Genomic DNA, 26,942 nt, shown 5'->3' with positions numbered 1-26,942 from the left:
GTAATTATTCCACAGTTCTTAGATATTCTTTTCTATTCTTTTAATTCTTTTTTCTTCATTTCAGTTTTGGCATTTCCTCCAACTCATTTATTCTTTTCTTGGTTGTGTCTAGTGTATTGATGAGCCCATCAAAGTGTTCTTTATTTCTGTTACAGGTGTTTGGTTTGGTTTGGTTTGGTTGCCAGCATTTCCTTTTCATTCTTTCTGTCTCCCTGCTTACATTACCTATCTCTCTTTGCATGTTGTCCACTTTTTCCATTAGAACTCTAGCATATTAATCATAGTTGCTTTGGTACGCCTGAGTGGCTCAGCGGCTCAGGACGTGATCCCAGATCTGGAATCGGGGAGCCTGCTTCTCCCTCTACCTTTGTCTCTACCTCTCTGTGTGTATCTCACGAATAAATAAATCTTTTAAAAATCATAGTTGTTTTAAATTACTTGTCTGATAATTCTAGCATCTCTGCCATATCTGAGTCTGGTTCTCTGCTTGCTTGGTCTCTTCAAAGTATATGTTTGTTATTTTAGTATGCTTTGGAATTTTTTGAAAGCTAGACATGATGTACTGGGTAAAAGAGGCTTAAGATATGTATGCCCTGGGCAGCCCTGGTGGCTCAGCAGTTTAGTGCCGCCTTCATCCCAGGGCGTGATCCTGGAGACTCAGGATCAAGTCCCACATCAGGCTCCCTGCATGAGGCCTACTTCTCCCTCTGCCTGTGTCTCTGCCCCTCTCTCTCTGTGTGTCTCTCATGAATAAATAAGTAAATAAAAATCTTAAAAAATATATGTATGCCCTTATGTGAAGTTTTAGTTTACCTAGCTATAAGTTAGGATGTGTTTACTGCTTGCTATATAAGTAGGTATCAGAGCTAAAATTTCCCGTGGTGTCCTTGTTGTCTTTGAGTTTCCCTAAATTATTTATTAGGTAAGGTCTGAGAAGTACAGTTTTTTTAGTTGTATGCCCCTCTTATTACACAGGAGCCTTACTGATGTTGTTAGAGGGATCTGTTGGAGCATCTGGCTTTCTCAGTTGGTAGAGTGTACAATTCTTGATCTCAGAGTTAGAGGCTTGAGACCCACGTTGGGTGTAGAGATGATTTTTTTTTTTTTTATTTTTATTTATGATAGTCACAGAGAGAGAGAGAGAGGCAGAGACACAGGCGGAGGGAGAAGCAGGCTCCATGCACCGGGAGCCCGATGTGGGATTCGATCCCGGGTCTCCAGGATCGCGCCCTGGGCCAAAGGCAGGCGCCAAACCGCTGCACCACCCAGGGATCCCTGTAGAGATGATTTAAAAAGAAAATCTTTTTATTTTTTATTTTATTTAAATTCAATTAACATAAAATGTATCATTGGTTTCAGAGGTAGAGGTCAGTGATTAATCAGTCTTCTATCACAGCGCTCATTACATCATGTGCCCATCACCCAGTTACCCTGTCCCCCTACCCCCACCCCTCCAGGGACCCTGAGTTTGTTTCCTATGTTTAAGAGTCTCTTATGGTGGGATGCTGGGTGGCTCAGCGCTTGGGCATCTGCCTTTGGCTCAGGGCGTGATCCTGGAGTCCTGGGATCAAGTCCTGCATTGGGCTTCCTGCATGGAACCTGCTTCTCCTTTTGCCTGTGTCTTTGCCTCTCTGTGTGTGTGTGTGTCTCTCTCATGAATAAATAAATAAATAAAATCTTTATTTTTTTTAAGATGTTATTTATTTATTCACGAGAGACAGAGAGACACAGCAGAGGGAGAAGCAGGCTCCACGCAGGGAGCCTGACATAGGGCTCGATCCCGGGACCCCAGGATCACACCCTGGACCAAAGGCAGACGTTCAACCGCTGAGCCACCCGGGCATCCTAAATAAAATCTTTAAAAAAAAAAAAAAAAGTCTTTTATGGTTTATCTCCTTCTCAGATTTTGTCTTGTTTTATTTTTTCCTCTCTTCCCCTATGATTCTGTTTTGTTTCTTAAATTCCATGTATGAGATCATGTAATTGTCTTTCTCTGACTGACTTATTTCACTTAGTGTAATATCCTCTAGTTCCAACTAGAGTCGTTACAAATGGCAAGATTTCTTTTTTTTTTTTTTTTTTGATGGCTGAGTCGTATTCCATTGTTTATAAATAAACCACATCATCTTTATCTGTCATCTGTCAATGGACATCTGGGCTCTTTCCATAGTTAAACTTTTGTGGACATTGCTGCTATAAACACTGGGATGAGGGTGCCCCTTCAGATCACTACATTTGTATCTTTTGAGTAAATACCCAGTAGTACATTTGCTGGGTCATAGGGTAGCTCTATTTTCAATTTTTTGAGGACCCTCCATACTGTTTTCCAGAGTGGCTACACCAGGTTGCATTCCTAGCAACAGTGTATGAGGGTTCCCCTTTCTCCGCATCTACACCAACATTTGTTGTTTCCTGTCTTGTTAATATTAGCCATTCTGACTGGTTTAAGTGGTATCATCCCATTGTGGTTTTGATTTGTATTTCCCCAATGCCGAGTGACTTGGAGCATTTCTTTTCATGTGTCTGTTGGCCATTTGTATGTCTTCTTTGGAGAAATGTCTGTTTATGTCTTCTGCCTATTTCTTGATTGGATTATTTGTTCTTTGGGTGTTGAATTTGGTAGATTCTTTATAGATTTTGGATACTAACCCTTTATCTAATCTGTCATAAAAATAAAATCTCTAGGGGATCCCTGAGTGGCTCAGTGGTTTAGCACCTGCCTTCAGCCCAGGGTGTGATCCTGGAGTCCCGGAATCGAGTCCTGCATTGGGCTCCTTGCAGGGAGCCTGCTTCTTCCTCTGCCTGTATCTCTGCCCGCCCCCCTGTCTCTCATGAATAAATAAAATCTTTAAAATAAATAAATAAATAAAATCTTTAAAAAAAAGTAATCTCTTTTTCTGTGATTAGGTCTCAGGCTTAGTGAACCTATGCCCCTGACCTGTGACCTTCACAAGTGCTGTTTGGTTTTGGGTTTTGCCCCCCTCTAAGGTGAAACAGGAAGGCAGAGGGGGCTAGAGTTAGACATTTTCCTTCCCCTAGGTCAGATAGATTCTGGTGAATCTCAGTAAGCTGGGTTCTGGTAAAACAATTTGCCTTGAGCTCAGGCTTTGTTTATTTTTTATTTTTTTTAAAGTTCTTTTTTTTAAATTTTTATTTATTTATGATAGTCACACATACAGAGAGAGAGAGAGAGAGAGAGAGGCAGAGACACAGGCAGAGGGAGAAGCAGGCTCCATGCACCGGGAGCCTGTGGGATTCGATCCCAGGTCTCCAGGACCGCGCCCTGGGCCAAAGGCAGGCGCTAAACTGCTGCACCACCCAGGGATCCCCTCAGGCTTTGTTTAGAACAGAATGTTCTGGGCCTATCTCAAGATGGCTCCTTTTCCCCTTCCCCTGCCTAAAACCTGAGAGGTTTTGTTCATTGACCTTCACTGTGAGAACTTGGCAGGTAAAACTCACAGAGGTATGTGAGTCCCTCTAAGAATGAGCCTTCCCTAGTTTTATTTATTTGAGCTTGTCCGCATGGGACCTCTAGTGATTCATCAGTTATACTTTGATTTTTCCTGCCCAGGTTTCTCCTCCATATACAGATTTTCTGTATTTGCCTGTTCTTATCGTTTGGGCAGTGTTTTATCCTGTGAGTTCAGTTCTCTGATGGACCTAAAAAGAGTTGTTTTTCAATTTGTTTTAGCTTTTTTATTATAAAAACAGTAGTGATTGCTTCTAAACTCCTTACATGCCGGACTGGAAAGTGGAAGTTCCTTGCTTTCATTTTTTTGTTTTGTTTTTTGTTTTTTTAAAGATTTTATTCATTTGAGGGAGAGAGAGAGCACAAGTAGGGGCAGGGAGGCAGAGGGAGGAGAAGCAGACAAGGAGCCAGATGTGGGGCTCGATCCCAGGTCCTAGAGATCATGACCTGAGCTGAAGGCAGTTGCTTAACCATCTGAGCCACTCAGGCACCCCCTTGCTTTCATTTTTGAAAGGTGTTTTTGATTAAAAGAATTCCTAGTGACACTTTTTTTTCCCTTTCAGTGCTTTAAAGATGTCATTGCATTGTTCCCCAGCTTATAGCAGAAGTCGCTTATCATTCTTATCATATTTATCTATATATAATGTGGGGTTTTTTTCATGTTTATAAACAGTTTATTAGGTTTATTACAACGGGCATGTTCCCAGCTGAATGCACAAATACAAGTGAGGTATCCCTGGGTTAATGCAGGAGCCAGTGGGTTACATGGGACTGACTGGGCATCAGGCAAGGAGGGAGCACCAAGGCTTCAGAATCAGACTCGGCAAAAGCCCCTGAGCCAAGGGTGGGCTAATGTCCCAGCACTTCTTTCTTCTCACAGCTGGACACCCCACAGGGCATATCTTCAACATCACATCATTTCAGTGATGTTCAGGGAACAGATGCTAAAACTGAGCCAGTGTCCTGGTCACTTGAAATGTTGCTTTTTTTTTTTTTTTTTTTAAAGATTTTATTTATTTGACAGAGAAAGCACAAGAAAGGGGAGCAGCAGAGGGAGAACCAGGCTCTCTGCTGAGCAGGGAGCCCAATGCAGGGCTTGATCCCAGGATGCTGGGATCATGACCTGAGCCGAAGGCAGACGCTGAATCCACTGAGCCATCCAGGTGCCCGTGAGCTATTGTTGCTTTGTAAGTCACATGCTAGCCTGCGAACAAAAATTTTGGAATCCTCCAGTAACAGTGTATCAGAGTGGCAATACCTCCGTATTTCTCCCTTAGCGCCCCGTTGCCTATTTTCATTACTACCTGAATTCCCATCCGTAAGCTACATCCCCTATGATGAAAGTCTCACATACACAACATGTCTTTCAGATGACAAAGCTATTTCCAAAGCAGCATCTTGTGCAGTCTGTGACATTGAGGAAAGTGCCTCTGGTTCCCTGTCTGCTGTGAAGAGAGGCATCCCCCCTTGACCAATGCCTAAGTGAAAGCATAATTTAGAGGACAGATTTATGAAGTAGAATATGGACAAAAATAGGAAAAAGTTCTACTATCTCAGGTCTCTGTGCCTTTCACAGAACTGCTAGCAGTGCTGTGTGGGGACAGAGCATCTGAGGACGCATAGCCTCTACGGTCTCCTCTTTGCAGGAGACTCTCTGAGGAGGGCCTGAGGGAGACTTTGCCATTTTCAGTGGCTCTTATTAAATGTGATCATTGTGTACTTTGGATTGGAATTTGCTGCACCTTTTTTTTTTATAGTAAGATACCAACTGCTTAAGAAATAAGTATGTTTTAATTAATCCATTAAATAGTTGTGAAAAGGAGCCTTTTAAGAGATGCAATCTCTTTGAACAATCGATCAGACTCTTAAATTCAGCATGCTAAATATGTTTTTAAAATAAACTTATAGCATGTAAAAAAAAAAATAGGAAACAAACTCCAGAAAGTTATCATCTCTGGGGACAGGGCCAGTTAATGACCAGTTCACAGAAGGTCTCACTTGAAGGCTACAGAACTGTTGCTCACATAATTATTAGAAACCTACTGGAGTCCACAGCTGACAGTCTGCACTGTGGGGTAGAACTCAGTCTTGAGGTATGAAATGGTCAGAGTCTAGCCTAAACCTTCTCTAACCCCTGGGAGAAGTGCTGAAATCAGAAGGGGAACTGCACCATCGACAGCATTCCACAGGCAAGAAAGTCCTGTTTGTACGTGAGCCTCTACATCCTAACATATAATTTTAATTCTGAAGGGGACCATAACTTCCATTTGTCACTTTTTTAAATTTCTCAGTCAGGATCAGACTCAAGGACATCGTACTGGCATTTAGCTTTTTGGGAAAATAGAAACTTTGGTCATAGCCATAGTTCTATAAAAATGTCTTAAAGAGGCTATTTCTGATTAAAATATTTTTAACAAGTGATAAAACATAACAAGTAAACATCTTCATATCTAATGTAAGAGCAAAAACTCTAACAGCATTTTATTATAAATACAGCTCAAGAGTCAGTAGTGCTGGGACACCTGAGCCTTTGGCTCAGGGTGTGATCCGGGGTCCTGGGATCGAGTTCCACACCAGGATCCCTGCAGGGAGCCTGCTTCTCGCTCTGCCTGTGTCTCTACGCCTCTCTGTGTGTCTGTCATAAATAAAGAAAATATTTTTTTAAAAAAAAGTCAGTAGTGCTTATAAACAATAGAGAGTTCCCTTATAATAGCAATATAAGGCACAGCCTGTCATTATTACAGATTTGTGTTAAGCGATAGTGTTCTTTCTGTAAGGCACAAATTGGAAATCTGATTACCTAAACATTTAATATATGGTTCCAAAGATTACCATATAACAGGGATAGCTAACTTGGAACAAATTCCCTTAATTGGAATTAACGACAGTTAATCAGACAACATTACTTCTAAGGTATGACAGTCGGGAACTTAAGAGATCCTCTTCATCAGCCATATAGCAGTCTGGGAAGGCGCCGGGCCAGATGTGGACCAGGTGGCTGCACTTCAAGTTTGGAGTGCTTAATGAAAACAAAGACCCGCTTCCTAGAAATTAAACTTTATAGTAACAAAAAACGTAATCACTTTCAATAGAATGACAGGGAAGCTCAAGATTATATCAGATTCTAAGTATAAGCTTTGAAAAGGATTTTTGAACAGTGGGCTAGAGTTTCACTGGTTCTTCTCAGGGAAACATCCCACACAAGATGATGATGATGGCCACCACGACAATCCCTATTGCCCACATCTTGGAGTTCTTCCCTTATACTTTCTTGCCAACTTGGCAGCACTTGTTTCAAATTGGGACGCTCCTGCCTGAGGCCTATCTGTATGATCATCTAACTCTGAGAGCTGCTGATGCTTTTTTTTTTTTTTAAAGATTTTATTTATTCATGAGAGATACAGAGAGAGGGGAAGAGACACAGGCAGAGGGAGAAGCAGGCTCCCTGCAAGGGAACCCGATGTGGGACTCGATCCCAGGATCACGCCCTGAGCCAAACGCAGACACTCAACCACTGAGCCACCAGATGCCCCACTCTGAGAGCTTCTTCTCTTTCCAACACCTTGTATCGACTCTCATGATGTCAACTGTCTCATCTGCTAGATTCTGTGTCTACTGAAGTCTCCAGTGACTGCCAGAGGCAGCCGCACCTGTAGACATCTTGGCAGCGGTGAGCAGTGGTCTGCAGAGCTGCGCAGCGGGACCCAAGGCCAGGACTGTACATAATGTGCTCTGTAAAAGCCCAGCTTCTTTAATGATTTTTTTCTTTGACTCTGGTTTCAGCAATTTGATTATGATGTACCTTGGTGGTGGTCTCTTAAGGTTTGTTCCTCTTGGGTTTTATTGAGCTCCTTGGATCTGTGAGTTTATAGTTTTGATATTTGGGAAATTTTGCTTATTTCTTCTGATATTGTTTCTGTCTCCTTTTTGCTCTTCTTTTGCTAGGATTCCAGTTTATTCACTTTGACCTTCTTGGTAGTGTCTGGTGTTTTGTTTTATCTGTGTGATTTATTTGTGTGTGTGTGTGTGTGTGTGTGTGTGTGTGTGTGTACTTTATTTTGAGTAGTTTCAATTGCTATGTCTTTAAATTCTCTTTTATGGTGTTGATCCAATGCCAAACCTATAGTGTATGTTTTTTCATTTTAGATACTATCTCTAGAAGATCCATTTGGATCTTTTTATAGCTTCCATTTCCCTCCCCATAATGCTCATTTTCCTCTACCTTCCTGAATATATGAAGCATTTTTATAATAATCATTGTTCTTGTCTGCTAGTTCTTATGTCTCTGCCTTTGCTAGGTCAGTTTCTGGTGGTTGGTCTTTCTTAAGGTCATAGGTCATATTTCTCTCTCCTGGTACAGCAGTTACCAGTTCATGCTTCGTTGCCTGCTTGTGATGCTGGCACACTTCTCTTTTGCCAGCTAGCCTCATGCTAATCTTCGCTGTTGGGGGTGCTGGAGAAGAAGGGGCCTTTCTTCCCTGTTCTGTGTGTTTGGCTTATTTCCATTCGATGACACAGGCTGGAATGTAGGACATGTGGGAGCTCACGCCAGTAAGTTTCTGTGGCACCTTTTGGGGCAGGTTCCTAGCTGCAGATTCAGCAGCACCCTGTGGTACCAGTGTGATATTCTCTGGAAGGGGTCAGGCACTGCCAGGCAAGTTCTGTGGGACCCGGGCTGGCCTCCTGGCAGCTTTCTGGTGAGTTCATCAGCACCTCTGCACTGGTGGCTGCCCAGAACTCTGCACACAGCTTCCCCGCTAGTTGTGTTGGCGCCCATGTAGGTGGTTGTTGGCCCCCAGCTTTGGCCTGGGGCAGCCAGTGAACTTGCACCATCCAGTGGGCTGTGACTACCCATCTCCCAGGTGTGAATCCTTCCCTTGGGTACTTCCCTTCACCCTAGGGTGTTCTATAGAGTTCTCTTTTGTTTCCTTTCAGTTAACTCCTTATAAATAGTTAATAATTCTTTATACTAAACTTCCTTTATTTAAAATGCCATGTGTGGGATCCCTGGGTGTTTCAGTGGTTCAGCACCCACCCTTTGGCCTGGGGTGTGATCCTGGAGTCCCAGGATCGAGTCCCGTGTCGGGCTCCCGGCATGGAGCCTGCTTCTCCCTCTGCCTGTGTCTCTGCCTCTCTTTCTGCCCGTGTCTCTCATGAATAAATAAATAAAATCTTTTTTAAAAAATAAATATAAATAAATAAGTAAGTAAATAAATAAATAAATAAAATGCCATGCGGTTTCTGTCTCCTGGCCTGACTCCAACTGATATACTTGCCCACTTCCCTGTTGGATCCTGGACATTGTGAATTTGTGTTGTTGATTGCTGGGTTTTGTTATATTCCTTCAAATAGTATTACTCGAGGTCTGGTACACAGTTCAGTTCCTTGGCAACAGTCGATCCATTAGTGGCTTGCTCCTGAGCAGTGTTAGGGTGGGTCCAGGGCTGCCTTGGTTTGCAGCTGATTTAGCCCCATTATTAGGGGTGATGCCCCTCTGAGGAATCTCCCTGACAGCCTGTGAATTAGGAGGCCTTTCCGCGGTGGCCTGTGGGAACACAAAGTAGTGCCATCCCTGTGTGAGCTCTGGGGGTTGTTCCATCCGCTCCTTTCTAGGGATTCTTGCCTGGAGCTCCTGGAGTGGTTTGTCTTACATGGGTACACATTCTCCCCCAGGTGAAGCCCCGTGGGACCCTGTGCACGTCCTGGAGCTCTGCCCTCGGTGCAGCCCCTCCTCCCCAGCACTCCGCCCCACACATCCAGCTGCCTCCTTGCCCCTCTGGCTCCTCTGCTGAGGGAGACGGTCACCTGCGCCTGGGTTTCCCCATCCCTGCACCATAGCGTGGATGCCACTGCGTTGGCCATGGCTGGTGCAGTCACAGGCTCCGGCTGTTGGTTTCCCCTTCTTTGCTGGGATCACTGCCGTCTGGTGACTGGAGACCCACTGCATCATCTCTTGTCCAGTTTTCCTGCGTGCAGGGGACCCTGTTACTCTGACTTGAAGGAGTACATAACCAAACAGATGAAACAGCCAGTCGGGAGCTTAATGAAATCAGCACAGGTGGGGCTCTCTGGCTAAGCTGACTGACACTGTTAATGCTTCCTTTCTTCTTTTATTAAACAGTCGCACTACAATTGGGAACAGCAAGATGGTACGGATGGGAAGACAGTGACGTGGGGACAGCCTGCGCTTGGCCCCGGGCAGGACCACCTTACCATCTTCCATGGTTGTGTCCTTGCTGGGCTGAGGTGCTTGCGAGGATGAGCACCTCCTCACAGGAGCTCAAGTGAAGAAAGGAGCTGATCGCCCATGAACTTGAGTCTCTGCCCTGCTTCCGTGGTCCACCACGGCTCAGGCAGTCTTCAGACGACGAGGAACGGGACCGACATGGCCACCTGCCTCCCGGCACTCTGGCCTTAGCCTGGACTCCTCCCTGGCCTCCTGGGGCCACCTCTGCTTCTGCCTGAGGCCCTAGCCTTGGCTGCAGCTGGAGTGAGCTGGCCGGTGGTGGCCCGTGCTGCCCTGCTACACTTCCGCTCTGAGGGAGGAGAGCCTGGAAGGCCAGCCTTGCAAGGTGAGTGGATGCGTTTTCTGAAATGGCATAGAAGTGGGGTGAGAACCAGCGCTGCTCCCTGGAGCCCAGAGCCTGCGGTTCCTGAGAAGGCAGAGGTCTGTGCAGCTGCTTTTCCTGTCCTCCCAGAAGCACCTTCCCCTTCCTGTTCCCAAGGCCAGGTCTCTGCCAGCCTCAGACCCTGCCCGGGGCTGTTGGTGCCCAGACCTCTGAGCAGAGAGTGGCGGCAGGGTCCTGGGTCTGCCCGCCTCCAAGAGTCCAGAACAGGCAGCCCTGTGGAGAGCCCCACAGCTCAGTGAGGGTGTGGAACAGGACAAGTGCATCATCCTTCACTTGGCCAGACCCAAGGAGGAGGCTGTCCTGGCGGCCAGCTAAGGGTGAAGGCGGAGGTGCTGAGGGAGGACAATTAGCGGGAGCCCTTCTTCTGTGACTGAGCCCCACATGCTCTTATTGCATGCATCCCCGCCTCACGGGAAGAGTTCAGTCATGGGAACTTACAGCATGAAGCTCCCTGCGGGGGAGGGCAGGGAACACCAGGGGAGCTTGGGGCCATGGTCTCCTCCACACGAGCAGAGCTGCAGTGTCTTCCCATCCCACAGCCTTAGGCCCAGAGATGCCGAGAGAATGGGTGAAAGGGTCTGGGGACTAGTGGACATGGTGACCAGGGAAGACATGGGTCAGCCCTCCCAGCTGGCCATCCAGGAAGGGCCAGGCAGAGTTAGAAAAGACACTCTGTCACTTGGGACTTAGACTTGAAGGCCAGTGGCGAGGGGGCCTCGGTGGCCACTGTGTTGTGGGGCTGCGCCGTCACGTGGGTGTTGGCTCTCGGGACCACCGGTTCCTATAGGGTCCCGCTGGGACCAGGATGAACTGGTCCCACTGGCTGTGCTTTACCCAAGTACTACTGTGATAGTTCCTTAGCCCACAGGAGCCTCTCCCACCCATGAAGAGCTGTGACCCTGGTGCCCGCTTATCACCCTTGCTTGTATGTCGCCACCCCACAAGAACTGGGGATGTGGAGGCTGAGAGGCCGGGCCTGGTGACAGAAGCTTGTCCCTTCACTCATTCATCAGAGAGGACTGGGCCAGGCCCCCTTTGTGTGAGATGCTCATGCTTGGACGAGGATGACCAGAGCAGCTGGAGAGGGGTGGGGGGATCCAAAGCCATTGCTCTGTCAAGAAGGCCCCTCTCCGATGTTCATCCTCTCATTCAGCGAGTACTCGGTGCGCACTTGCTATGGGTCCGGCCTTGTTTAGATGCTGTTACATAAGCCCACTCTCACTGCACTGCTTCCGGGGAGACAGAATGTACGCTGTGTGTTAGATGTGATTGATGGTAAAACAAAAACAAGGCTAGAGGGACAAAGTGTATTGACTTAAGTAGGATGCTATGGTAAGGTGACATCTGGGAAGAGGCTTGAGCAAAGGAGGGGTGAGCTATGTGCTCCAGAGGCTGAATGCTTAGGTGGAGGGACAGTGCAAAGGCCCTGAGCCAGGAGCCCACTTGGGGAAAATGGTTGAAACTGTCTAAGTGTAACAAGCTATCGTGTTTACAGATAAGCTCCATGGCCAGTCCTAGGCAGGAAGCACAGCAGTTACTTGCACTTCGTATCAAAAACCAGCACTGCCCATCTGGCCAAGAGGGCCGAGTCCCCAGAGAGGAAGCAGGCCTGGGGGTGGCAGTCTGCAAGCCCCAAGGCTCTTTCTCCCAGAGCAAGGTGGTAGACCAAAGCTGAGGACTCCTGCTCCTGCTCTCAGAGAAGTTATAGAATGAGCTTCTAGAACGTAGAATTGCTATGTCCCGCTGCCATCTTCTTTGTAGGACTGGGCCGGTAAGGACAGATCCCATAGGGTTCAGACAAGGTTGCAGAGGTCTTCAGCCTCAGAGCCTCTTGGTCGAGCAGAGACATGGCCTGCGTTCCTTCTGGCTGTGTCGCATCACTTGGCATGCCTCTGCACGGACACGTGTAGCTCCGAGATGTCCAAGCAGCCTACGCTAGCAGGACAAGCTTGCTGAGTTGTCAGCACACATCCTGTCCTCACACTGTCCCCATTTCAGTGACTCATGCCAGGTAGTGAAAACAGACTGCTTCTGGCCATGGAGTAGCTCATGGCCGACCAATATCTGCTAAGGACTCGAGGAAGTGGCTACAATTCAGAAAGAAGCTGCCCGAGGGGCTGAAGAGGTGAGCCTGCTTCTTGCGCTGGCTTTTCTCCTTGGGGCGGGGCAGGGGGAGCTGCTGAGGGCAGAGAAGCCAGAGGAGCTCTGGAGAGTCTCACGGGCCTGGCACGACCGACCGAGATGGGGGCTTAGGGCTGCTAAGACAGCAGGACCTGAGGGCGAGATCCCTGAGAGGAAGGAGGCCAGGGAAGAGAGGGTGATCCCAGCAGCAGTCCCCCTTCGAGGCATTGTGGATGAACCGCTCAGGCAAGAGAACCAGAAAGTGGTGGGAAAGCAGAGCAGGATAGTCGGCAGTTTCGTGGTGCAGGGAAGAGTTCAGAGCCTTTCAGGGAGGAGTGACCCTGAGAAACACCAGGTTCTTGGCTGGGACCCATGGGGTGCACTCTGGGCGTGGGGGAAAGCCACAGCTAGAGTGGACTTCACTAGGACGGTGGGTGAGCCACGCATCACCTGAGCCCCCGAGTGTCCTGTGGCGGCCTGACCCTCCACCTTTCTGTCACACACCATGCCTAATACTGACTCCGGTCACCAGGCACCCTGACAAACAGGACTGGGGGAGGTGACAGACCCACCAGCAATTAAGGTATTGAGGTCGCCAGACGCAGACTTTAGCTGATTACATATTAGAGCAAAGAGGTAAGACACAGAGCTTCACGGAGAACTCATAAAGAATTAAACGAAAAATCTGAAACAGCAAAGTACGATGACTAAAATTTAAAGTCCTATAAGTGGACGTCACAGTGGATTGGAGGCAGCTGAAGAAAGAATTGGCGAGCTGGAATGGCTCAGTAGAAGATACCCCTGCAAACACCACCACGGGCGGCCTACCCTAGTCTGCGAGTGTCCTTGTCCTGTACTCCTCTTTTCCGCAGACCCCAGCCTGGGGTGTGGAGTGGGGGCTGGGGGTTCCTGTGGAAGAAGGTTCTTGGTGCTTGGAGAGACTGGAGGGTCCTCAGTCGTGGTTCAGTGTGACTTTGTTGGAAATACTCCTGGAATGCTGGGAGCCCAGTCAGTAGAGCTTTGTGGTGCTGATGAAATCTTTAGGAGCCTCAGATTCACCATCAGGAGCACAAGCTCCTTTGTATTTGTGGTCTTGGGCTAAATGTATGCTAATCTCTCAACATACACCTTAGAAACTGCCTATTTTTTATTTATTCACGAGAGACACAGTGGCAGAGACACAGGCAGAGGGAGAAGCAGGCTCCATGTAGGGAGCCCGATGTGGGACTTGATCCCAGGACCCTGGGATCACGCCCTGAGCCGAAGGCTCACTCAACCACTGAGGCACTGGGTGCCCCAGAAACTGCCTTTTTAAACAATTGTCTCAAAGCACCTGGGTGGCTCAGTGGGTTAAGCATCTGCCTTCAGCTCAGGTCATGACCTCAGGGTCCTGGGATCAAGCCCCTTCTAGGGCTCCCTTCAACAGGGAGGAATCCTGCTTCCCCCTCTCCCTCTGCCACTCCCCCTGCTTGTGTCCGCATGTTAGTGCTCTCTCTGTGTCAAATTAACAAAATCTTTAAAAAATAAAATTGTCTTTTTATTTGCTTCTCCCTTTAAATGCAGAGTGTAGAGAGTTGCACTGACTGGCGGGATTGCGGAAATGGAGGCCCATCTGATTTGCAAGGGGGTGCAAGCACACGCTTTTCAGGCCTCCCGTCGCCAGTCTGGAGTGCCGCCTGTTTACTGACGCGATGGGCATGCACAGAGGCAGGGGTGAGGACATGGGGGCCAGGGCTGCTGCTGAGTGTGACTGGCACTGTTTCGGATTGCATGATGTTCTGAGAAGTTTTCCACCCTGGGTTAATGGTTTCTTTATAATGAAGAGAAATAAATTCATGCGGGATGGTGAGGTAAGGCGGGGTCATGGTTCAAGGCCAGCTGAGCTGAGTGATGCCAATGACCCACACAGGTTGTTTGGCATGTGTTAAAGCAGTGTCATGGCAAAGATGTCAGCTCTTTATCTGAAGGAAAGGATGGAAGCCCCTTGTCTTCTGAAATGCTCTGTGGGTCAGTGAACAACCTTCCCAAGAGGAGAGAAGAGCTTCCGGGTGAGTCTGGCCAAGGGGAGGCATGCCCGTGGGGCTCTCACCGCCATGGCTCCTGGGAGGTTGTGGTCAGCTCAAACCCAGCGCCCAGAGGCCACTCGGATGCCTCACAGCATACCCTGTGCTTCAAGACAGGAGGCCGTCCCGGGTTCTCTGGAGGGTCCGTGAGGAATAGATATCGTCTTAGCCAGGAGGGGGCTGAGGGAGGTGGGGACAGGAGGTGAGCACATAGCCCCACTGCATTAAGCATTTGTCAATGGGGCACCTTTTGTGTTCCAGGCACTGGGTTAGGCACAGGGCGGTTTGATGGGCAGGTTAGACCAGGCCCCAGCTCTCGTGGGGTTTGTATTCTAGTCGGGAGGCCCACCTGAAACAGGTAAAAGCAAACATGTGAGGAAACAAAGAAAACAAGTGATAGAAATCTTGAAAAAAATGACCCTGGGACCACGTCGGTGGTAAGCATTGGTGGGGAGAGGAAAATCTCCCTCAAGAGGTGATGTTTGAGCTGCACCAGAATGACGAGGGAGCCCAGCTCTGCAGGCAGCAGAGGCCCGGAGCCAGAGCCGCACACGCCTTTGTGGGCTTCAGCTTTCGTCCCGAGGATGAGTTCAAGTGATGACAGGTCTTAAGTGCAGGAGTAACATTCCCCAGAGGTGCCGGGTGCTGTGCGGAGACTCGTCGTGGCATGGCTTTCCAGAAGCAGGGAGCCCACTAGTAGGCTTTGCGTGGGTTTGGGGAGGACTCATGCAGTAGCTGCAGGGCCAGAGTGCGTGCAGACTGGGGCTGCATTTGGGGTGGCGCTGAGGGGAAGCAGGGGCCCAGGGCACTCTGAGCATCTAAACGCAGGATGGGGGCAGCCCTGGTGGCTCAGCAGTTTAGCGCCGCCTTCAGCCCAGGGTGTGATCCTGGAGTCCCGGGATCCAGTCCCACGTCAGGTTCCCCGCATGGAGCCTGCTTCTCCCTCTGCCTGTGTCTCCGCCTCTCTCTCTCTGTCTCTTAAGAATAAATAAAATCTTTTTTAAAAAAAATTAGCAATCTCTCTACCCTACTGAGTGTGGAGCTCAAACTCAGGACCCTGAGATTAAGAGTCACATGCTCTTCTGACTGAGCCAAGCAGGTGCCCCAGCTTCTCATTACTTCATTTTTGGATGATGCATTATATTCACTTAAGGCTTTCAAATGTTTATTTATTTAAATGATTTATTTTTTAAATTATGGAAAATTTTAACATATTCAAATAGAGACTAGTATCTGAATCCTCGTGTGCCCACCACCCAACCTCGGGGCCACATTTTGAAGCAAATCCCAGACAGCAAGCACATCATTTCATCCTTAAATATTTCACTGTGACTCTAAAATCCAAAGATTGGCAGCAATTTCTGCCCATGACTCCTGTCCCTTCACTTTAATAAAAACAACTTATTGCACTGAAAAAATAAAATCTAAAGATCACTAAAAGCATATCTATAATGGCATTTTCACACCTAAACATTTAGTACAGGCCCACCTTGGAGATACTGCGGGTTCAGCTGCAGACACCACCATAATGTGAATATCACAATAAAGTAAGCCAAATGAACTTTTTGGTTTCCTAGTGCATATAAGTTATGTTTACACTATCCTATAGTCTATTAAAATATGCAGTGCCATTATTTCTAAAAAAACAATGCACGAACAAACTTTAATCAAAAGTTACTTTATTTAGGGGTGCATGGGTGGCTCAGTCGGTTAAGTATCTACCTTGGGATCGGGTTACAATCCCGGAGTGCTGAGATTGAGCACCACATCAGGCTCCTTGTTCAGTTGGGGAGCCTGCTTCTCCCTCTCCCTCTGCCTGCAGCTCCCCCTGCTTGTGCTCTCTGTCAAGTAAATAAAGTCTTTTAAAAAGTTACTTTATATAAAGCTAAAAAATGCTAACCATCAGCTGAGCTCTTTGGAAGTCATAATCTTTTTGCTGGAGGAGGGTCCTGCCTCGATGTTGGTGGCTGCTCACTGATCAGAGTGGTGGCTGCTGAAGGTTGGGGTGACTCTGTCAACTTCTTAAGACCACAGTGGAGTTTTCCATATCGACTGTTCCTTTCACAATTTCTCTGGAGCACGTGATGCAGTTTGATAGCATTTTGCCCATGGTAGAAATTCTTTTAAAATGAGTCAGTCCTGGGATCCCTGGGTGGTGCAGCGGTTTGGTTTAGCGCCTGCCTTTGGCCCCGGGCGTGATCCTGGAGACCCGGGATCGAGTCCCATGTCGGGCTCCCGGTGCATGGAGCCTGCTTCTCCCTCTGCCTGTGTCTCTGCCTTGCCTCTCTCTCTCTCTGTGACTATCATAAGTAAATTAAAAATAAAATAAAATAAAATAAAATGAGTCAGTCCTCTCAAACCCTGCAGCTGCTTCATCAGCTAAGTTTACAAAATATTCTAAATATTTTGTTGTCATTTCAACAATCCTCAGAGTAGATTCTGTCTCGATAAACTACTTTCTTTGCTCATCTATATGAAACAACTCTGCTTAAGGTTTATCATGAGATTGCAGTGACTCGGCCCCATCTTTAGGCTCCACTTCTTTTAATACTTATTTATTTAAGTAACCTCTCTACCCAACGTAGGGCTCCAACTCATGACCCTAAGGTCAAGAGTCACTCCCTCTTCCACCTGAGCCAGCCAGGCGCCCCGAGCTCCACTTCTGATTCTAGTTCTCTTGCTGTTTCCACCACATCTTAGTGACTTCCTCTGCTGAAATCTTGAACCCCATGAGGGGTTGGAATCAACTTCTTCCAGACTCCTGTTAAGGCTGATATTTGATCTTTTCCCATGAATCAGAAATATTCTTAATGGTGAAACTTTTCCAGAAGGATTTCAATTGACTTTGCCCGGATACATCAGAGCAATCACTGTCTGTGGCAGTTATAGCCTTATAAAATTTATTTCTTTTCTTTTTTTAAATTTTTATTTATTTGAGAGGAGTGGGGACAGAGGCAGAAGGAAAAATAGGCACCCCAAAAATGTATTTCTTAAGAAATAAGATATGAAGGGCACCTAGGTGGCTCAAGTTGGTTGAGCATCGGCCTTCATCTCAGGTCAGGATCTCAGGGTCCCGGGATCGAGCCCTGCATCAGGCTCCCTGTTCAGTGGGGGCGGGGAGGTAGGGGCTGCTTCTCCATCTCACTATCCCTCTGTACTCTCTCACTCAAATAAATAAAATCTTTAAAAAATAATAAGATGCAAAAGTCCAGATTACTCCTTGCTCTGTGGGCTGCAGAGTGGATGTTGTGTCGGGTGTGAAAGCCACATTAATCTCATTGTCTGTCTCCATCAGACCTCTGGGGTGACCAGGTGCATTGTCCGTGAGCATTTTGAAAAGAATCCTTTTTTTCTGAGCAGTAAGTCTCAACAGTGGGCTTAATATTCAGTAGAGCATGTTGTAAACAGATGTGTTGTCATCTAGGCTTTGTTGTTCCATTTAGACAGTGCAGAATAGATTTAGTATAATCTTAAGAAAATGCCCTAGGATTTTCAGAATGACAAATGAACATTGGCTTCAGCCTCAAGTCACCAGCTCTAGTAGCTCCTCACAGAGTCAGCCTGCCCTTTGAAGCCGGGCACAGACTTCTCCATTGTAGCTGTGACCATCCTGGACGGCGTCTTCTTATTACAAAGCTGTTTTGTCTATACTGAATATCTGGTGGTCATTGTAGCCAACCTCATTAATGATCTCCTCGTCTCCTGGAGAACTCCCTGCAGCTTCTCTGTCAGTACTTACAGCTTCATCTTGCACTTTTATGTTACAGCTCCTTTCCTTAAGCCTCGTGAACCACCTTCTGCTACCTTCATACTTTCCTTCTGCAGCTTCCTTACCTCCCTCTGCCCTCACGGAATTGAAGAGAGGACCTGGCTCTAGAATCCGGCTTTCATTTAAGGCAATGTTGTGTCTGGTTTGATTTTCTATCCAGACCATTAAAGCTTTCTATCAGCAGTAAGGCTGTTTGGCCCTCTTATTTTTATTGGTATATTCACTGGAGTAACACTTTTAATTTCTTTCCAGAACTTTTCCTTTGCATTTGGAACTTCTAATTGGTGCAAGAGGCCTCGCTTTTGGTTTCTGTTGGCTTTTGACATGCCTTCTTCACAAAGCTTAATCATTTCTTCCCTTTGTGCAAAGTGCACTAAAGCAAAGAGCAATAAAACCAGGTGCACTTGGGGATCCCTGGGTGGCTCAGTGGTTTAGCGGTGCCTTTGACCCAGGGCATGATTCTGGAGTCCCAGGATCAAGTCCCACATCGGGCTCCCTGCATGGAGCCTGCTTCTCCCTCTGCCTGTGTCTCTGCCTCTCTCTCTCTCTCTGTCTCTCATGAATAAATAAATAAAATCTTAAAAAAAAACAACAACAGGTGTGTTTAAAATTTCCTCACTTATCAGTGAGGATTGCCTCTTAAGTGATTAAGCAAATGTTCATTTATTTATTTTAAAAGATTTTTATCCTAAAAAAATAAATAAAAGATTTTGTTTATTTATTTATGAGAGACACAGAGAAAGAGAGGGAGAGAAGGGCAGAGACACAGGCAGAGGGAGAAGCAGGCTCCATGCAAGGAGCCTGATGTGGGACTCGATCCGGGATCTCCAGGATCATGCCCTGGGATGAAGATGGCACTAAACCACTGAGCCACCCAGGCTGCCCTAGTTATTATTTTTTAAATTTTTATTTATTTATGATAGTCACAGAGAGAGAGAGGCAGAGACACAGGCGGAGGAAGAAGCAGGCTCCATGCACTGGGAGCCTGATGTGGGATTCGATCCCGGGTCTCCAGGATCGTGCCCCGGGCCAAAGGCAGGCGCCAAACCGCTGCGCCACCCAGGGATCCCCGCCCTAGTTATTTTTTAAGTGGGCTCCACACCCAGCGCGGAGTACAACACATGGCTCAATCTCATGACCCTGAGATCAAGACCTGAGCTGATACCAGGAGTCGGGCACTTAACAACTGAGCCACCCAGGTGCCCCAAGCAAATATTCATTTAAGCAATTGAGATTCATTGTTTCATAGGATCCATATTGCATCAGTAATAGATCTCATATTTCATTTTATTCTGTGAGGTCTTCCTCCTCTTTTTCTTAAAATTTATTGATGAGACTATCCTTTGTCTTGGAGTTTCTCATAGTCTGGATTATTCTGTGTCCCCTTGGTGCTGATGACGGATGTGCATCTGTCACTTGTAATTTGGTACTGAGATCTAGAAGTTGGATAACATTCGAGTAGCTTTTGCAAGCCATTTCCTAAGTGGTGTTGTGTCCTCTGTTCAGGAGGTGTGGACAGCAGGTTCCTCTCACTAACCACTGGGCAACTCGGTGGTATCATTTACATAGGAAAGGCAGGGTGCTTTCTTGATTTTGGACTGTTGGCCACTTTGCAGAGTAATAGGGCAGCTCCCTACCATCTCCTAAACATGACTGATTAATTTTTTACTTCAGCATGCACTCATACATTTAAACACAGTTGAGATGTTTAATCCATTGCAATCCAATCCAAAATCCAATTTTCTTAGTTTACAGAATTGAGAATTTCTTCGTGGGGAGGTAGCTATCCAGTCTGTTATGAATGATGAAGGCCAGAAAAGAAGGTATATTCAGTACAGGAAGCTACAGATACAGCAACTCAGGCATATTCATTGTGTGTGTGAGTTAGACCCAGGGGTTCCCGGTATTCTCAGTTCAGCGCACCTACATAAGCTCCCGTAATTATTCTAAGGGACTCCCTAGGCCAAAAGAAATACCTAACAGTTCCATTCATTAAATAGGTTAAGTCTAAGCAACTTAAGTATTTATGTCCCAGCAACTTAAGAGACATTTGGGAAAGTAATATATAGTCACTGACTTAACAATGTTTCGTCTTACGAGTTTTTGACTTTACAATGGTGCAGAAGGGATATGCATTCATTAGAACCTATACTGCATATTTTGAACATGGATCTTTTCCCCGGCCAGTAGTCTGCGATAGGATCCTTTCAGGATGCTGGGCAGTGTGGCAGGAGCCCTAGCACCCCAGTCAGCCGAGTGGTCATGAGGTTTCCAGAGTTGGAACATTCTGTACCTAGGCAGCCATCTGTTTCTCCTTGTCAGTATTCAGCAAATTATATGAGCTGTTGAATGCTTTGTTGCAAAATAGGCTTTGTGTTAGGTGGTTTGGTACAACCGTAGACTAATGGAAGTGTTCTGAGCACATTTGAGGTAGGCGAGCCTAAGCTCCGGCGTTCGCTAGGGTATTCGGCACGTTTTGACTTAGCTATTTTTTATTTGGAGTGGGCTTATGGGGACATAACCCTTATTGTGAATTGAGGAAGATCTGTATATATGAATTTGAAGAAAAAATACTTTAAGTCACCAAAATTACTTAGGAATGGAACGTGTGCCTCTGGGCGCCTTTACAATCTTGGCACCGGCATGGGCGCTGCCGTGGTTGGTGCCCATTCCACACTGACTTCGGCACAGTGATCACGTTTTCACTGGCTGCCGGAGGCCCTGCCTTGTAGAGACCCGAGGGCCTGGCGAGGAACATAGCCGGAGGAAACGTCGAAACCATGAGCACCTTCCCCACGGTCTCCAGCCACATGGAGCACCCTGTTCCCCGCAGAGGTTGCGAGCGTCGTGCAGCACCCTCTGGGTCACTGCGCGGCCACCTGTGCTGTCTGGGAACCACAGCCGCGCATCCTTCCCTCCCGACCTGGGGCCATCCTCGCCTCCCCCGTCCCAACTCCATGTTGGTGGGCAGCCCACCCTCCACCATGTTTGGGAACAGGTCACAGGGTCCCGTGGCATTTACTATGACTTGTGGCCCAACACCCTGAACAGAGGCCTTCCTTGGGTGCCCTTTGTGGCCAGCCTTGGTGCTTAGAGGACTTTTTCCTGATCCTTTGATTTCAGCCACATCAGAGCTCAAGACCTGGCTTTGACTTCAGTAAACCATTGTGAGGTGCAGTTTCCTCTTCCTGTCTATGGAGTAGGTTCTGTTTAACCAAAGAGTTAAAAAAAAGTCTGTCAGTGTTGATGTAAAAATAGCTCAGCCTGATCAGAGAAGGCAGTCTGCTGGCAGCACTCATTTCCCTGCTGACAAGACTCAATGATGCCAGAAGCATGGGGCTTCCTGCCTTTCCCTGGCACCCGTTCTGCATTTCTGTTATGGGGCTGGGCATGGGAGGAGGGTACTACGGAGCCCCCACTGTTGATGTTAGGCTTGACCACGGCGGGGGGCCAAGAGAACATAGGAGGCACTATGCAAATTCTGAGCCGGGGCCTCTGGAGGCATCATGTATTTCTTTTTGCTCTTCTGGAAGTTTCCACCTTCCGCCATGTTAGAAGAGTGTGCCTTGGGTAGCTGCAGGCCTAAATGCAAAGGAAAAAATGCATCTGGGTTATACGAGTTTGGGGATTGCTCGTTATAGAACAAGAACTGACTGATACAAATGGAAAGAAGTTAATGAGAAAAAGGTAACAGTGACTGAAGGGCCTGGGTGGGGGGGCCCAGGTTAGGTTAGGCGTAGGTTAGGCCTCTGCCTGCGGCTCTGGTCATGACCCCAGGGTCCTGGGTGGGGCCCCATGTGGGGCTTCCTGCTCAGCGGGGAGCCGGCTTATTCCTCCCCCTCACCTGTGCGTGCTCACTCGCTCTTTCTCTCTCTCAAATAATAAAATTTAAAAAGAAATAAGATGAATTTTTAGGGAGATGTGAGAGGAGTCTTCCGTGGGATGTTACCCACACTGATACTTAAACCTAAGGGGAAGGCAGGGACAGTTTTATCCCCATTTTTTTTTTAAAGGTTTTATTTATTCATGAGACACAGAGGCAGAGCCAGGAGAAGCAGGCTCCATGCGGGGAGCTCCATGCAGGACTGATCCAGGGACCCCGGGGTCACGCCCTGAGCCGAAGGCAGGTGCTCAACCGCCGAGCCCCCCAGGCACCCCAGTTTTATCCCCATTTTGTAGACGAAGACAATGGGTTCAAAATGATGATGCAGTGGGTAAGCCTGGGGTGGGCCCCAGACCCCCGATTCCAGGCTCCTCCTCGGGCTGCGTTGTTTCTCCCCAGGCAGGTGGCGCCCTGAGGGCCGCACACACAGCAGCCGAGCCTGGGCCCTCTCGCAGGAGCAGGGCCACGACACGGGCCTGGCCCGGAGGGCAGACTCCGTGGCTGGAGCTCCGCAGGGCACTAGGCTCAGTGTTTGGCAGGGGGGATGGCAGGTCCCCCGCAGTGTGGGCCTCACCTGGGCCCCGAGGGCCTCCCTCCACTGGGTCCGGGCTCCCTGGCCACGCCAAGCATGTGCGGCTCCGGGAGGAGCGCGGGGAGCACACCTGAGGCCTCGCTCGCTGGTCGGGATCTGGATTTTGTTGCGACTGAAACCTCAGATTGAAAACGGGGGAAGCTGCAGGCAAACGTCTCTAAGGGCAACGCTGGGAGTCCCACAGCCTGGGGGCCAGGCCACCTGCCTGCATGGGAGGGATGCGGGAACTATGGCCACAGCACCCCACAGCGCTGTCTGTCAGCAGGTTCCCATTACCTGGGCTACTGGGCTCCTGGTTTACCTTCTGACTGGTTTTTCATCTGTGCTCCCATGACGGCTGCCTCGAGGCCACTGGGCTCCTGTCCTGTACCCTTGCTCGCGCCCTTACATCCGGAGACCCGTGTGTCCCCTCCCCCACACGTGGAGTCCCCTCCAGCGGTTGGGCGGCTCTCAGATCCGTGTGCTAGTCCCTGGAACCTGTGACTGCTAACTTCGGTGGCCAAAACAAAGCAAAAAAACCCCAAACTGCAGCTGCCATCAAGTCAAGGATCCCGAGACGAGGAGAAGGTCCTGATGGTCCCAGGAATCTTGTAAGGGGCAGAGAGAAGTGACAGTGGGGGGCCGTGGCCTCGAGCCCAGCGGGTCTGGGGCCCCCGGGAGCTGGAGATGCAGGGACCTTCCCCGGTGTCTCCGCTGGAGCGCACCCCCCGGACAGCTACGCAGACTGTGCTCTCTGGCCCCTCTGGCTGGGAGAGGATGCATTTCCATCAATGTGAGCCACCAGCTGTTTGCGGACTTGTCTCAACACAGAAAACAAACACAAATGGGTCAGGGATCCCAAAACAAATGACTGGACTCCGGGCCTCAGCTGCTTGGAGGTGTCCCTGTGACCCAGCCACCCAGTGTCCCCTCCGCCTGGAATACATGCCTCCTCACCCCAAGGCTCTGTGATGCCTTGTTGGCACCCGAGGGAGCCCCGCCTCCCGCCTCCCCTGGGGCCCATGGCCTGGCGGGCCCCCCCAGAAGCAGTGGTGGGGCCACCCAGGGTTTAGCTGGCTCTGACCCGGCTCCAAGGTCACCTCTAGCCTGAGAGCCACCACCCCCACCCCATCCCTGGGAGAGCAGCACATGTGAAGGACATGGGCACCCTTGGCCCTTTCATTAGACTTTTTAAAACCAAATGCAAATATTATCAGGTGATCTTTTTTACCTGTTGAAATACGGGTGGCCAGCCTTCCACGCCCGTGGGAAAGCCACACAGGCAGCACCATTGTTCTCCATCCCCCCAGGTGATGCCCTGGGAAAGGTCACGGCTGCCTAAACCTTTAAAACTCCAGGGGGAAGTGAATGTTCCCTGTGCTGGGACTCAGCTGCCGCTCTGCGTGGGTCTCTCACGCTCTGCGTAGGTCTCTCACCACGTTAACTCCCTTCCCTTTGTAGACTATTTTTTCTCAAAGCAGCAAAAGGCGAGTATTGTTACTGATCAGAGGATATAGCAGTTCCCGATTCTCATCCGAATCCCCGTCCTCGGAGAAGCTGACCTTCAGGTGAGCATCTGGTGGCCTGAAGGCAGGGCGACACGTGGCTCCGGGGAAAGTCGCTGCCACCTTCCGGGCCTGGTGCCCCTCGGGGGAGGGTGGTGAGTCGGTGTCCCAGCCCCAGGGGGTGTCCTCCGGAGGGTGCAGGAGTCAGGAGACCCCAGGGTCTGCGACTTGGCTCCGCGGCTCCCTGGCCACGGGGGTGGGGTGGGGTGGAGCTCGGAGGCTCGTCGGGCCTGCTCAGCCGTGGGCTCCGGCAGCTGCACCTGTTGGACGGTGTGGGAACACCGGCTCCTAGTCCCAGCCTTGCCTGTGAGTGTCCCTCCTGTTCCAGGATGAGGGGCGCCAGGCTGATGGGGGCGCTGCTCGCCCTGGCCGGCCTCCTGCAGGGGGCCCTAGCCCTGAGAATGGCAGCCTTCAACATCCGGACCTTTGGGGAGACCAAGATGTCCAATGCCACTCTCTCCAAGTACATTGTGCAGGCAAGTCCAGGCCAGCCCGTCCCCGGGGAACCCCAGGGGTGGCTGTGGCGATGGCTCAAACAGGTGCTGGGAAGAGAGGGCAGCGGCCACCGACGGGGGTGCTGCTGTCCCTGGCTGGCAGCAGCCCCAGAGAAGAGCCTCGGGCCAGACAACGAGGTGAAGGTGCCCCAGGGAGCAGCAGCAGCTCAGGCGCTGTGGGGACCAGCAGCGAGCAGGGCCACCACCCCCGGTGTCCACCCGGCTCAGCACCACCGTGGCCCTGTCTGCAGATCCTGAGTCGCTACGACGTTGCCGTAGTCCAGGAGGTCAGAGACAGCCACCTGACAGCTGTAGGGAAGCTACTGGACACACTCAATCAGTGCGTGACAGCGGGGGGTCATGGGGAGGGAGGCCCAGGGCATGGTGCACCGCTTGATGTAGATGGGAGGCTCCTGTGGGTCCCTGACAGGGACTTTTGTCTTCTTGACCCAGGGACGACCCCAACGCCTACCATTATGTGGTCAGTGAGCCGCTGGGCCGCAGCAGCTACAAGGAACGCTACCTCTTTCTGTTCAGGTAAGGGCCTAGTGCCGGGAGACGCGCCCTGAGGGTCCGTGCGGTGGGTGGGGAGGAACCCGAGGCCGGAGCACATGGGCCCCCCACGGGCCCCGGGCTGACCCCCTGGCCTCCCGCAGACCTGACCGCGTGTCCGTGCTGGACAGCTACCAGTACGACGACGGCTGCGAGCCCTGTGGGAATGACACCTTCAGCCGCGAGCCCGCCATCGTCAGGTTCCACTCCCCGCTCACGGGTATGCAGCCCTTCCCGGGGCCCTTGGAAAGCCCTGGTCCCCCCGACCCACCCCCACCCCCTGTGCTCTGGTCTCCCACTGAGGTCACTCAGGAAAATGCTCCTCGGGACTGCCTCGTGTCCCTGATCCTGGGGCTCAGCAGCACCGTCTCCACAGAGGTCAAGGAGTTCGCTGTCGTGCCCCTGCATGCGGCCCCGCTGGATGCGGTGGCGGAGATAGACGCGCTCTATGACGTCTACCTGGATGTCCGGCACAAGTGGGACCTGGAGGTGAGTCTGCGCCCCGGGGCCCCGGAGGCACATGCTGCGGGCCCAGACCAACCGGCCACTGTGTCCTGGCAGGACATCGTGCTCATAGGCGACTTCAACGCCGGCTGCAGCTACGTGGCCACCTCCCAGTGGTCCTCTATCCGCCTGCGCACAAACCCGGCCTTCCAGTGGCTAATTCCCGACACCGCGGACACCACGTCCACATCCACGCGTTGTGCCTATGACAGGTAGGCGGTGGCCTCCGGGAGCAGCCTCCACTCGGTGTCCAGCTTCCCAAACCTGAGTCCGTCCCCACCCTGAGCTGTAGTTGGTGGTGCGTCCCTGGCCCACCAGGCCCCAATGGGCTCCACGGCACTACAGAGCCAGCGAGGCGGCTGCTCAGGGTGACCTTTAGCCCGACGGGATCTTCTCGTATGGCAGGATCGTGGTGGCAGGAAGTCAGCTCCAGCACGCCGTTGTGCCTGAATCAGCCGCCCCCTTCAACTTCCAGGTGGCCTACGGCCTCAGCAGCCAGCTGGTGGGTGTCCCTCCCTCTCGGGGTGCAGGCGGGGGGGCAGTCAGCAAGTACTGTGTGGATGTGTCCCTGTCCTCCCTCCCACAGGCCCAGGCCATCAGTGACCACTACCCCGTGGAGGTGACGCTCAAGAGGGCCTGAGTGGAGTGGGGCTGGCGCCCCCTAGAGCCTCCCTGTCTGCACAGTCAAGCATCGTGGATGAGGTTTTCCTGAGCACCCTCTCCCCGTGGTCCCCCGAAATGTCACGGCAACTCGAGTTTGTGGAAGGAGGGACGGAGACTGGTCACCTCCACTTCGTGTGAGCACGGGGTGGGGGTGTGGCAAGGGCATGCTCTCCGTACCTTCTCGGGCCAGACAAAAGTTTAACATGGAGATTGACAAATGCCTTTAATTTAAGTAAATAAAGCTCAAAGGGGGAGTTGTCACTGGTGGCATTGAGTCCTCCTTTCTCGCCCTGGCGCATCTCAGGCTGCCTCTCCGGTCACCTTCGCAGGGAGACCTGGGGCCTTCGGGCCGCTGCCCCTCAGTGGCGCTCCAGGGCCTTGGCGAGCAGGTGGTTGAGGTGGCCCACCATTGGGCGGGGGTCGTCGACCAGCCCCGCGGCGATCATGGCGTTCGTGTAGATCTGAAAGGCAGGGCTCACCTCGTCAGCGGAGGATAAGGCCCAATGGGGAGAAGAGGGAGCGTGGTTCCCTTCCCAACAGGGTTCGAGGGGGCCTCAGTCGTGAAGCGTCAGGTCAGGGTCCTGGGGTCCCTGGGGTCGAGGCCTGGCTGGGCCCCCTGCTCCCCCCTTCTACCCTCCCCTGCGGTGCGTGCTCTCTCG

The 26,942-nt window shown here is 50.2% G+C and overlaps 2 protein-coding genes and 1 pseudogene across 4 annotated transcripts in view; 1 reads left to right on the top strand and 2 right to left on the bottom strand.

The window, feature by feature from the left end:
* Window positions 1–6,652: 6,652 nt before the first annotated feature.
* Window positions 6,653–7,129, bottom strand: LOC121487093 (annotated as a pseudogene).
* Window positions 7,130–9,641: 2,512 nt separating this feature from the next.
* DNASE1 (deoxyribonuclease 1) lies at window positions 9,642–26,544 on the top strand. Of its 3 annotated transcripts, none has more exons than XM_041747746.1 (10): window positions 9,642–10,041; window positions 23,967–24,073; window positions 24,399–24,546; window positions 24,816–24,904; window positions 25,018–25,101; window positions 25,221–25,336; window positions 25,493–25,605; window positions 25,678–25,832; window positions 26,026–26,122; window positions 26,207–26,544. In XM_041747746.1, exons 3-10 carry the CDS (start codon window positions 24,400–24,402, stop codon window positions 26,258–26,260), a joined length of 855 nt encoding a protein of 284 aa, XP_041603680.1. In that variant the 5' UTR covers window positions 9,642–10,041; window positions 23,967–24,073; window position 24,399; the 3' UTR covers window positions 26,261–26,544. The 3 variants fall into 3 exon arrangements, with proteins under 3 accessions (XP_041603680.1, XP_041603679.1, XP_041603681.1); XM_041747745.1 differs by lacking the exon at window positions 9,642–10,041 and adding an exon at window positions 14,129–14,267; XM_041747747.1 differs by lacking the exon at window positions 9,642–10,041 and adding an exon at window positions 23,765–23,815.
* The window catches only part of TRAP1 (TNF receptor associated protein 1), a 52,959-nt gene continuing 52,497 nt past the window's right edge, over window positions 26,481–26,942 (bottom strand). The window contains exon 18 of the mRNA XM_041747744.1: window positions 26,481–26,744. Within this exon, the coding sequence (XP_041603678.1) occupies window positions 26,643–26,744 (102 nt within the window). The 3' untranslated portion in view covers window positions 26,481–26,642. The remainder of the gene's footprint in view (window positions 26,745–26,942) is intronic.

Source organism: Vulpes lagopus, chromosome 3, assembly GCF_018345385.1.
Source record: "Vulpes lagopus strain Blue_001 chromosome 3, ASM1834538v1, whole genome shotgun sequence".
Lineage (NCBI taxonomy): Eukaryota > Metazoa > Chordata > Mammalia > Carnivora > Canidae > Vulpes > Vulpes lagopus.
This window is presented reverse-complemented; position numbering and strand designations above follow the sequence as displayed.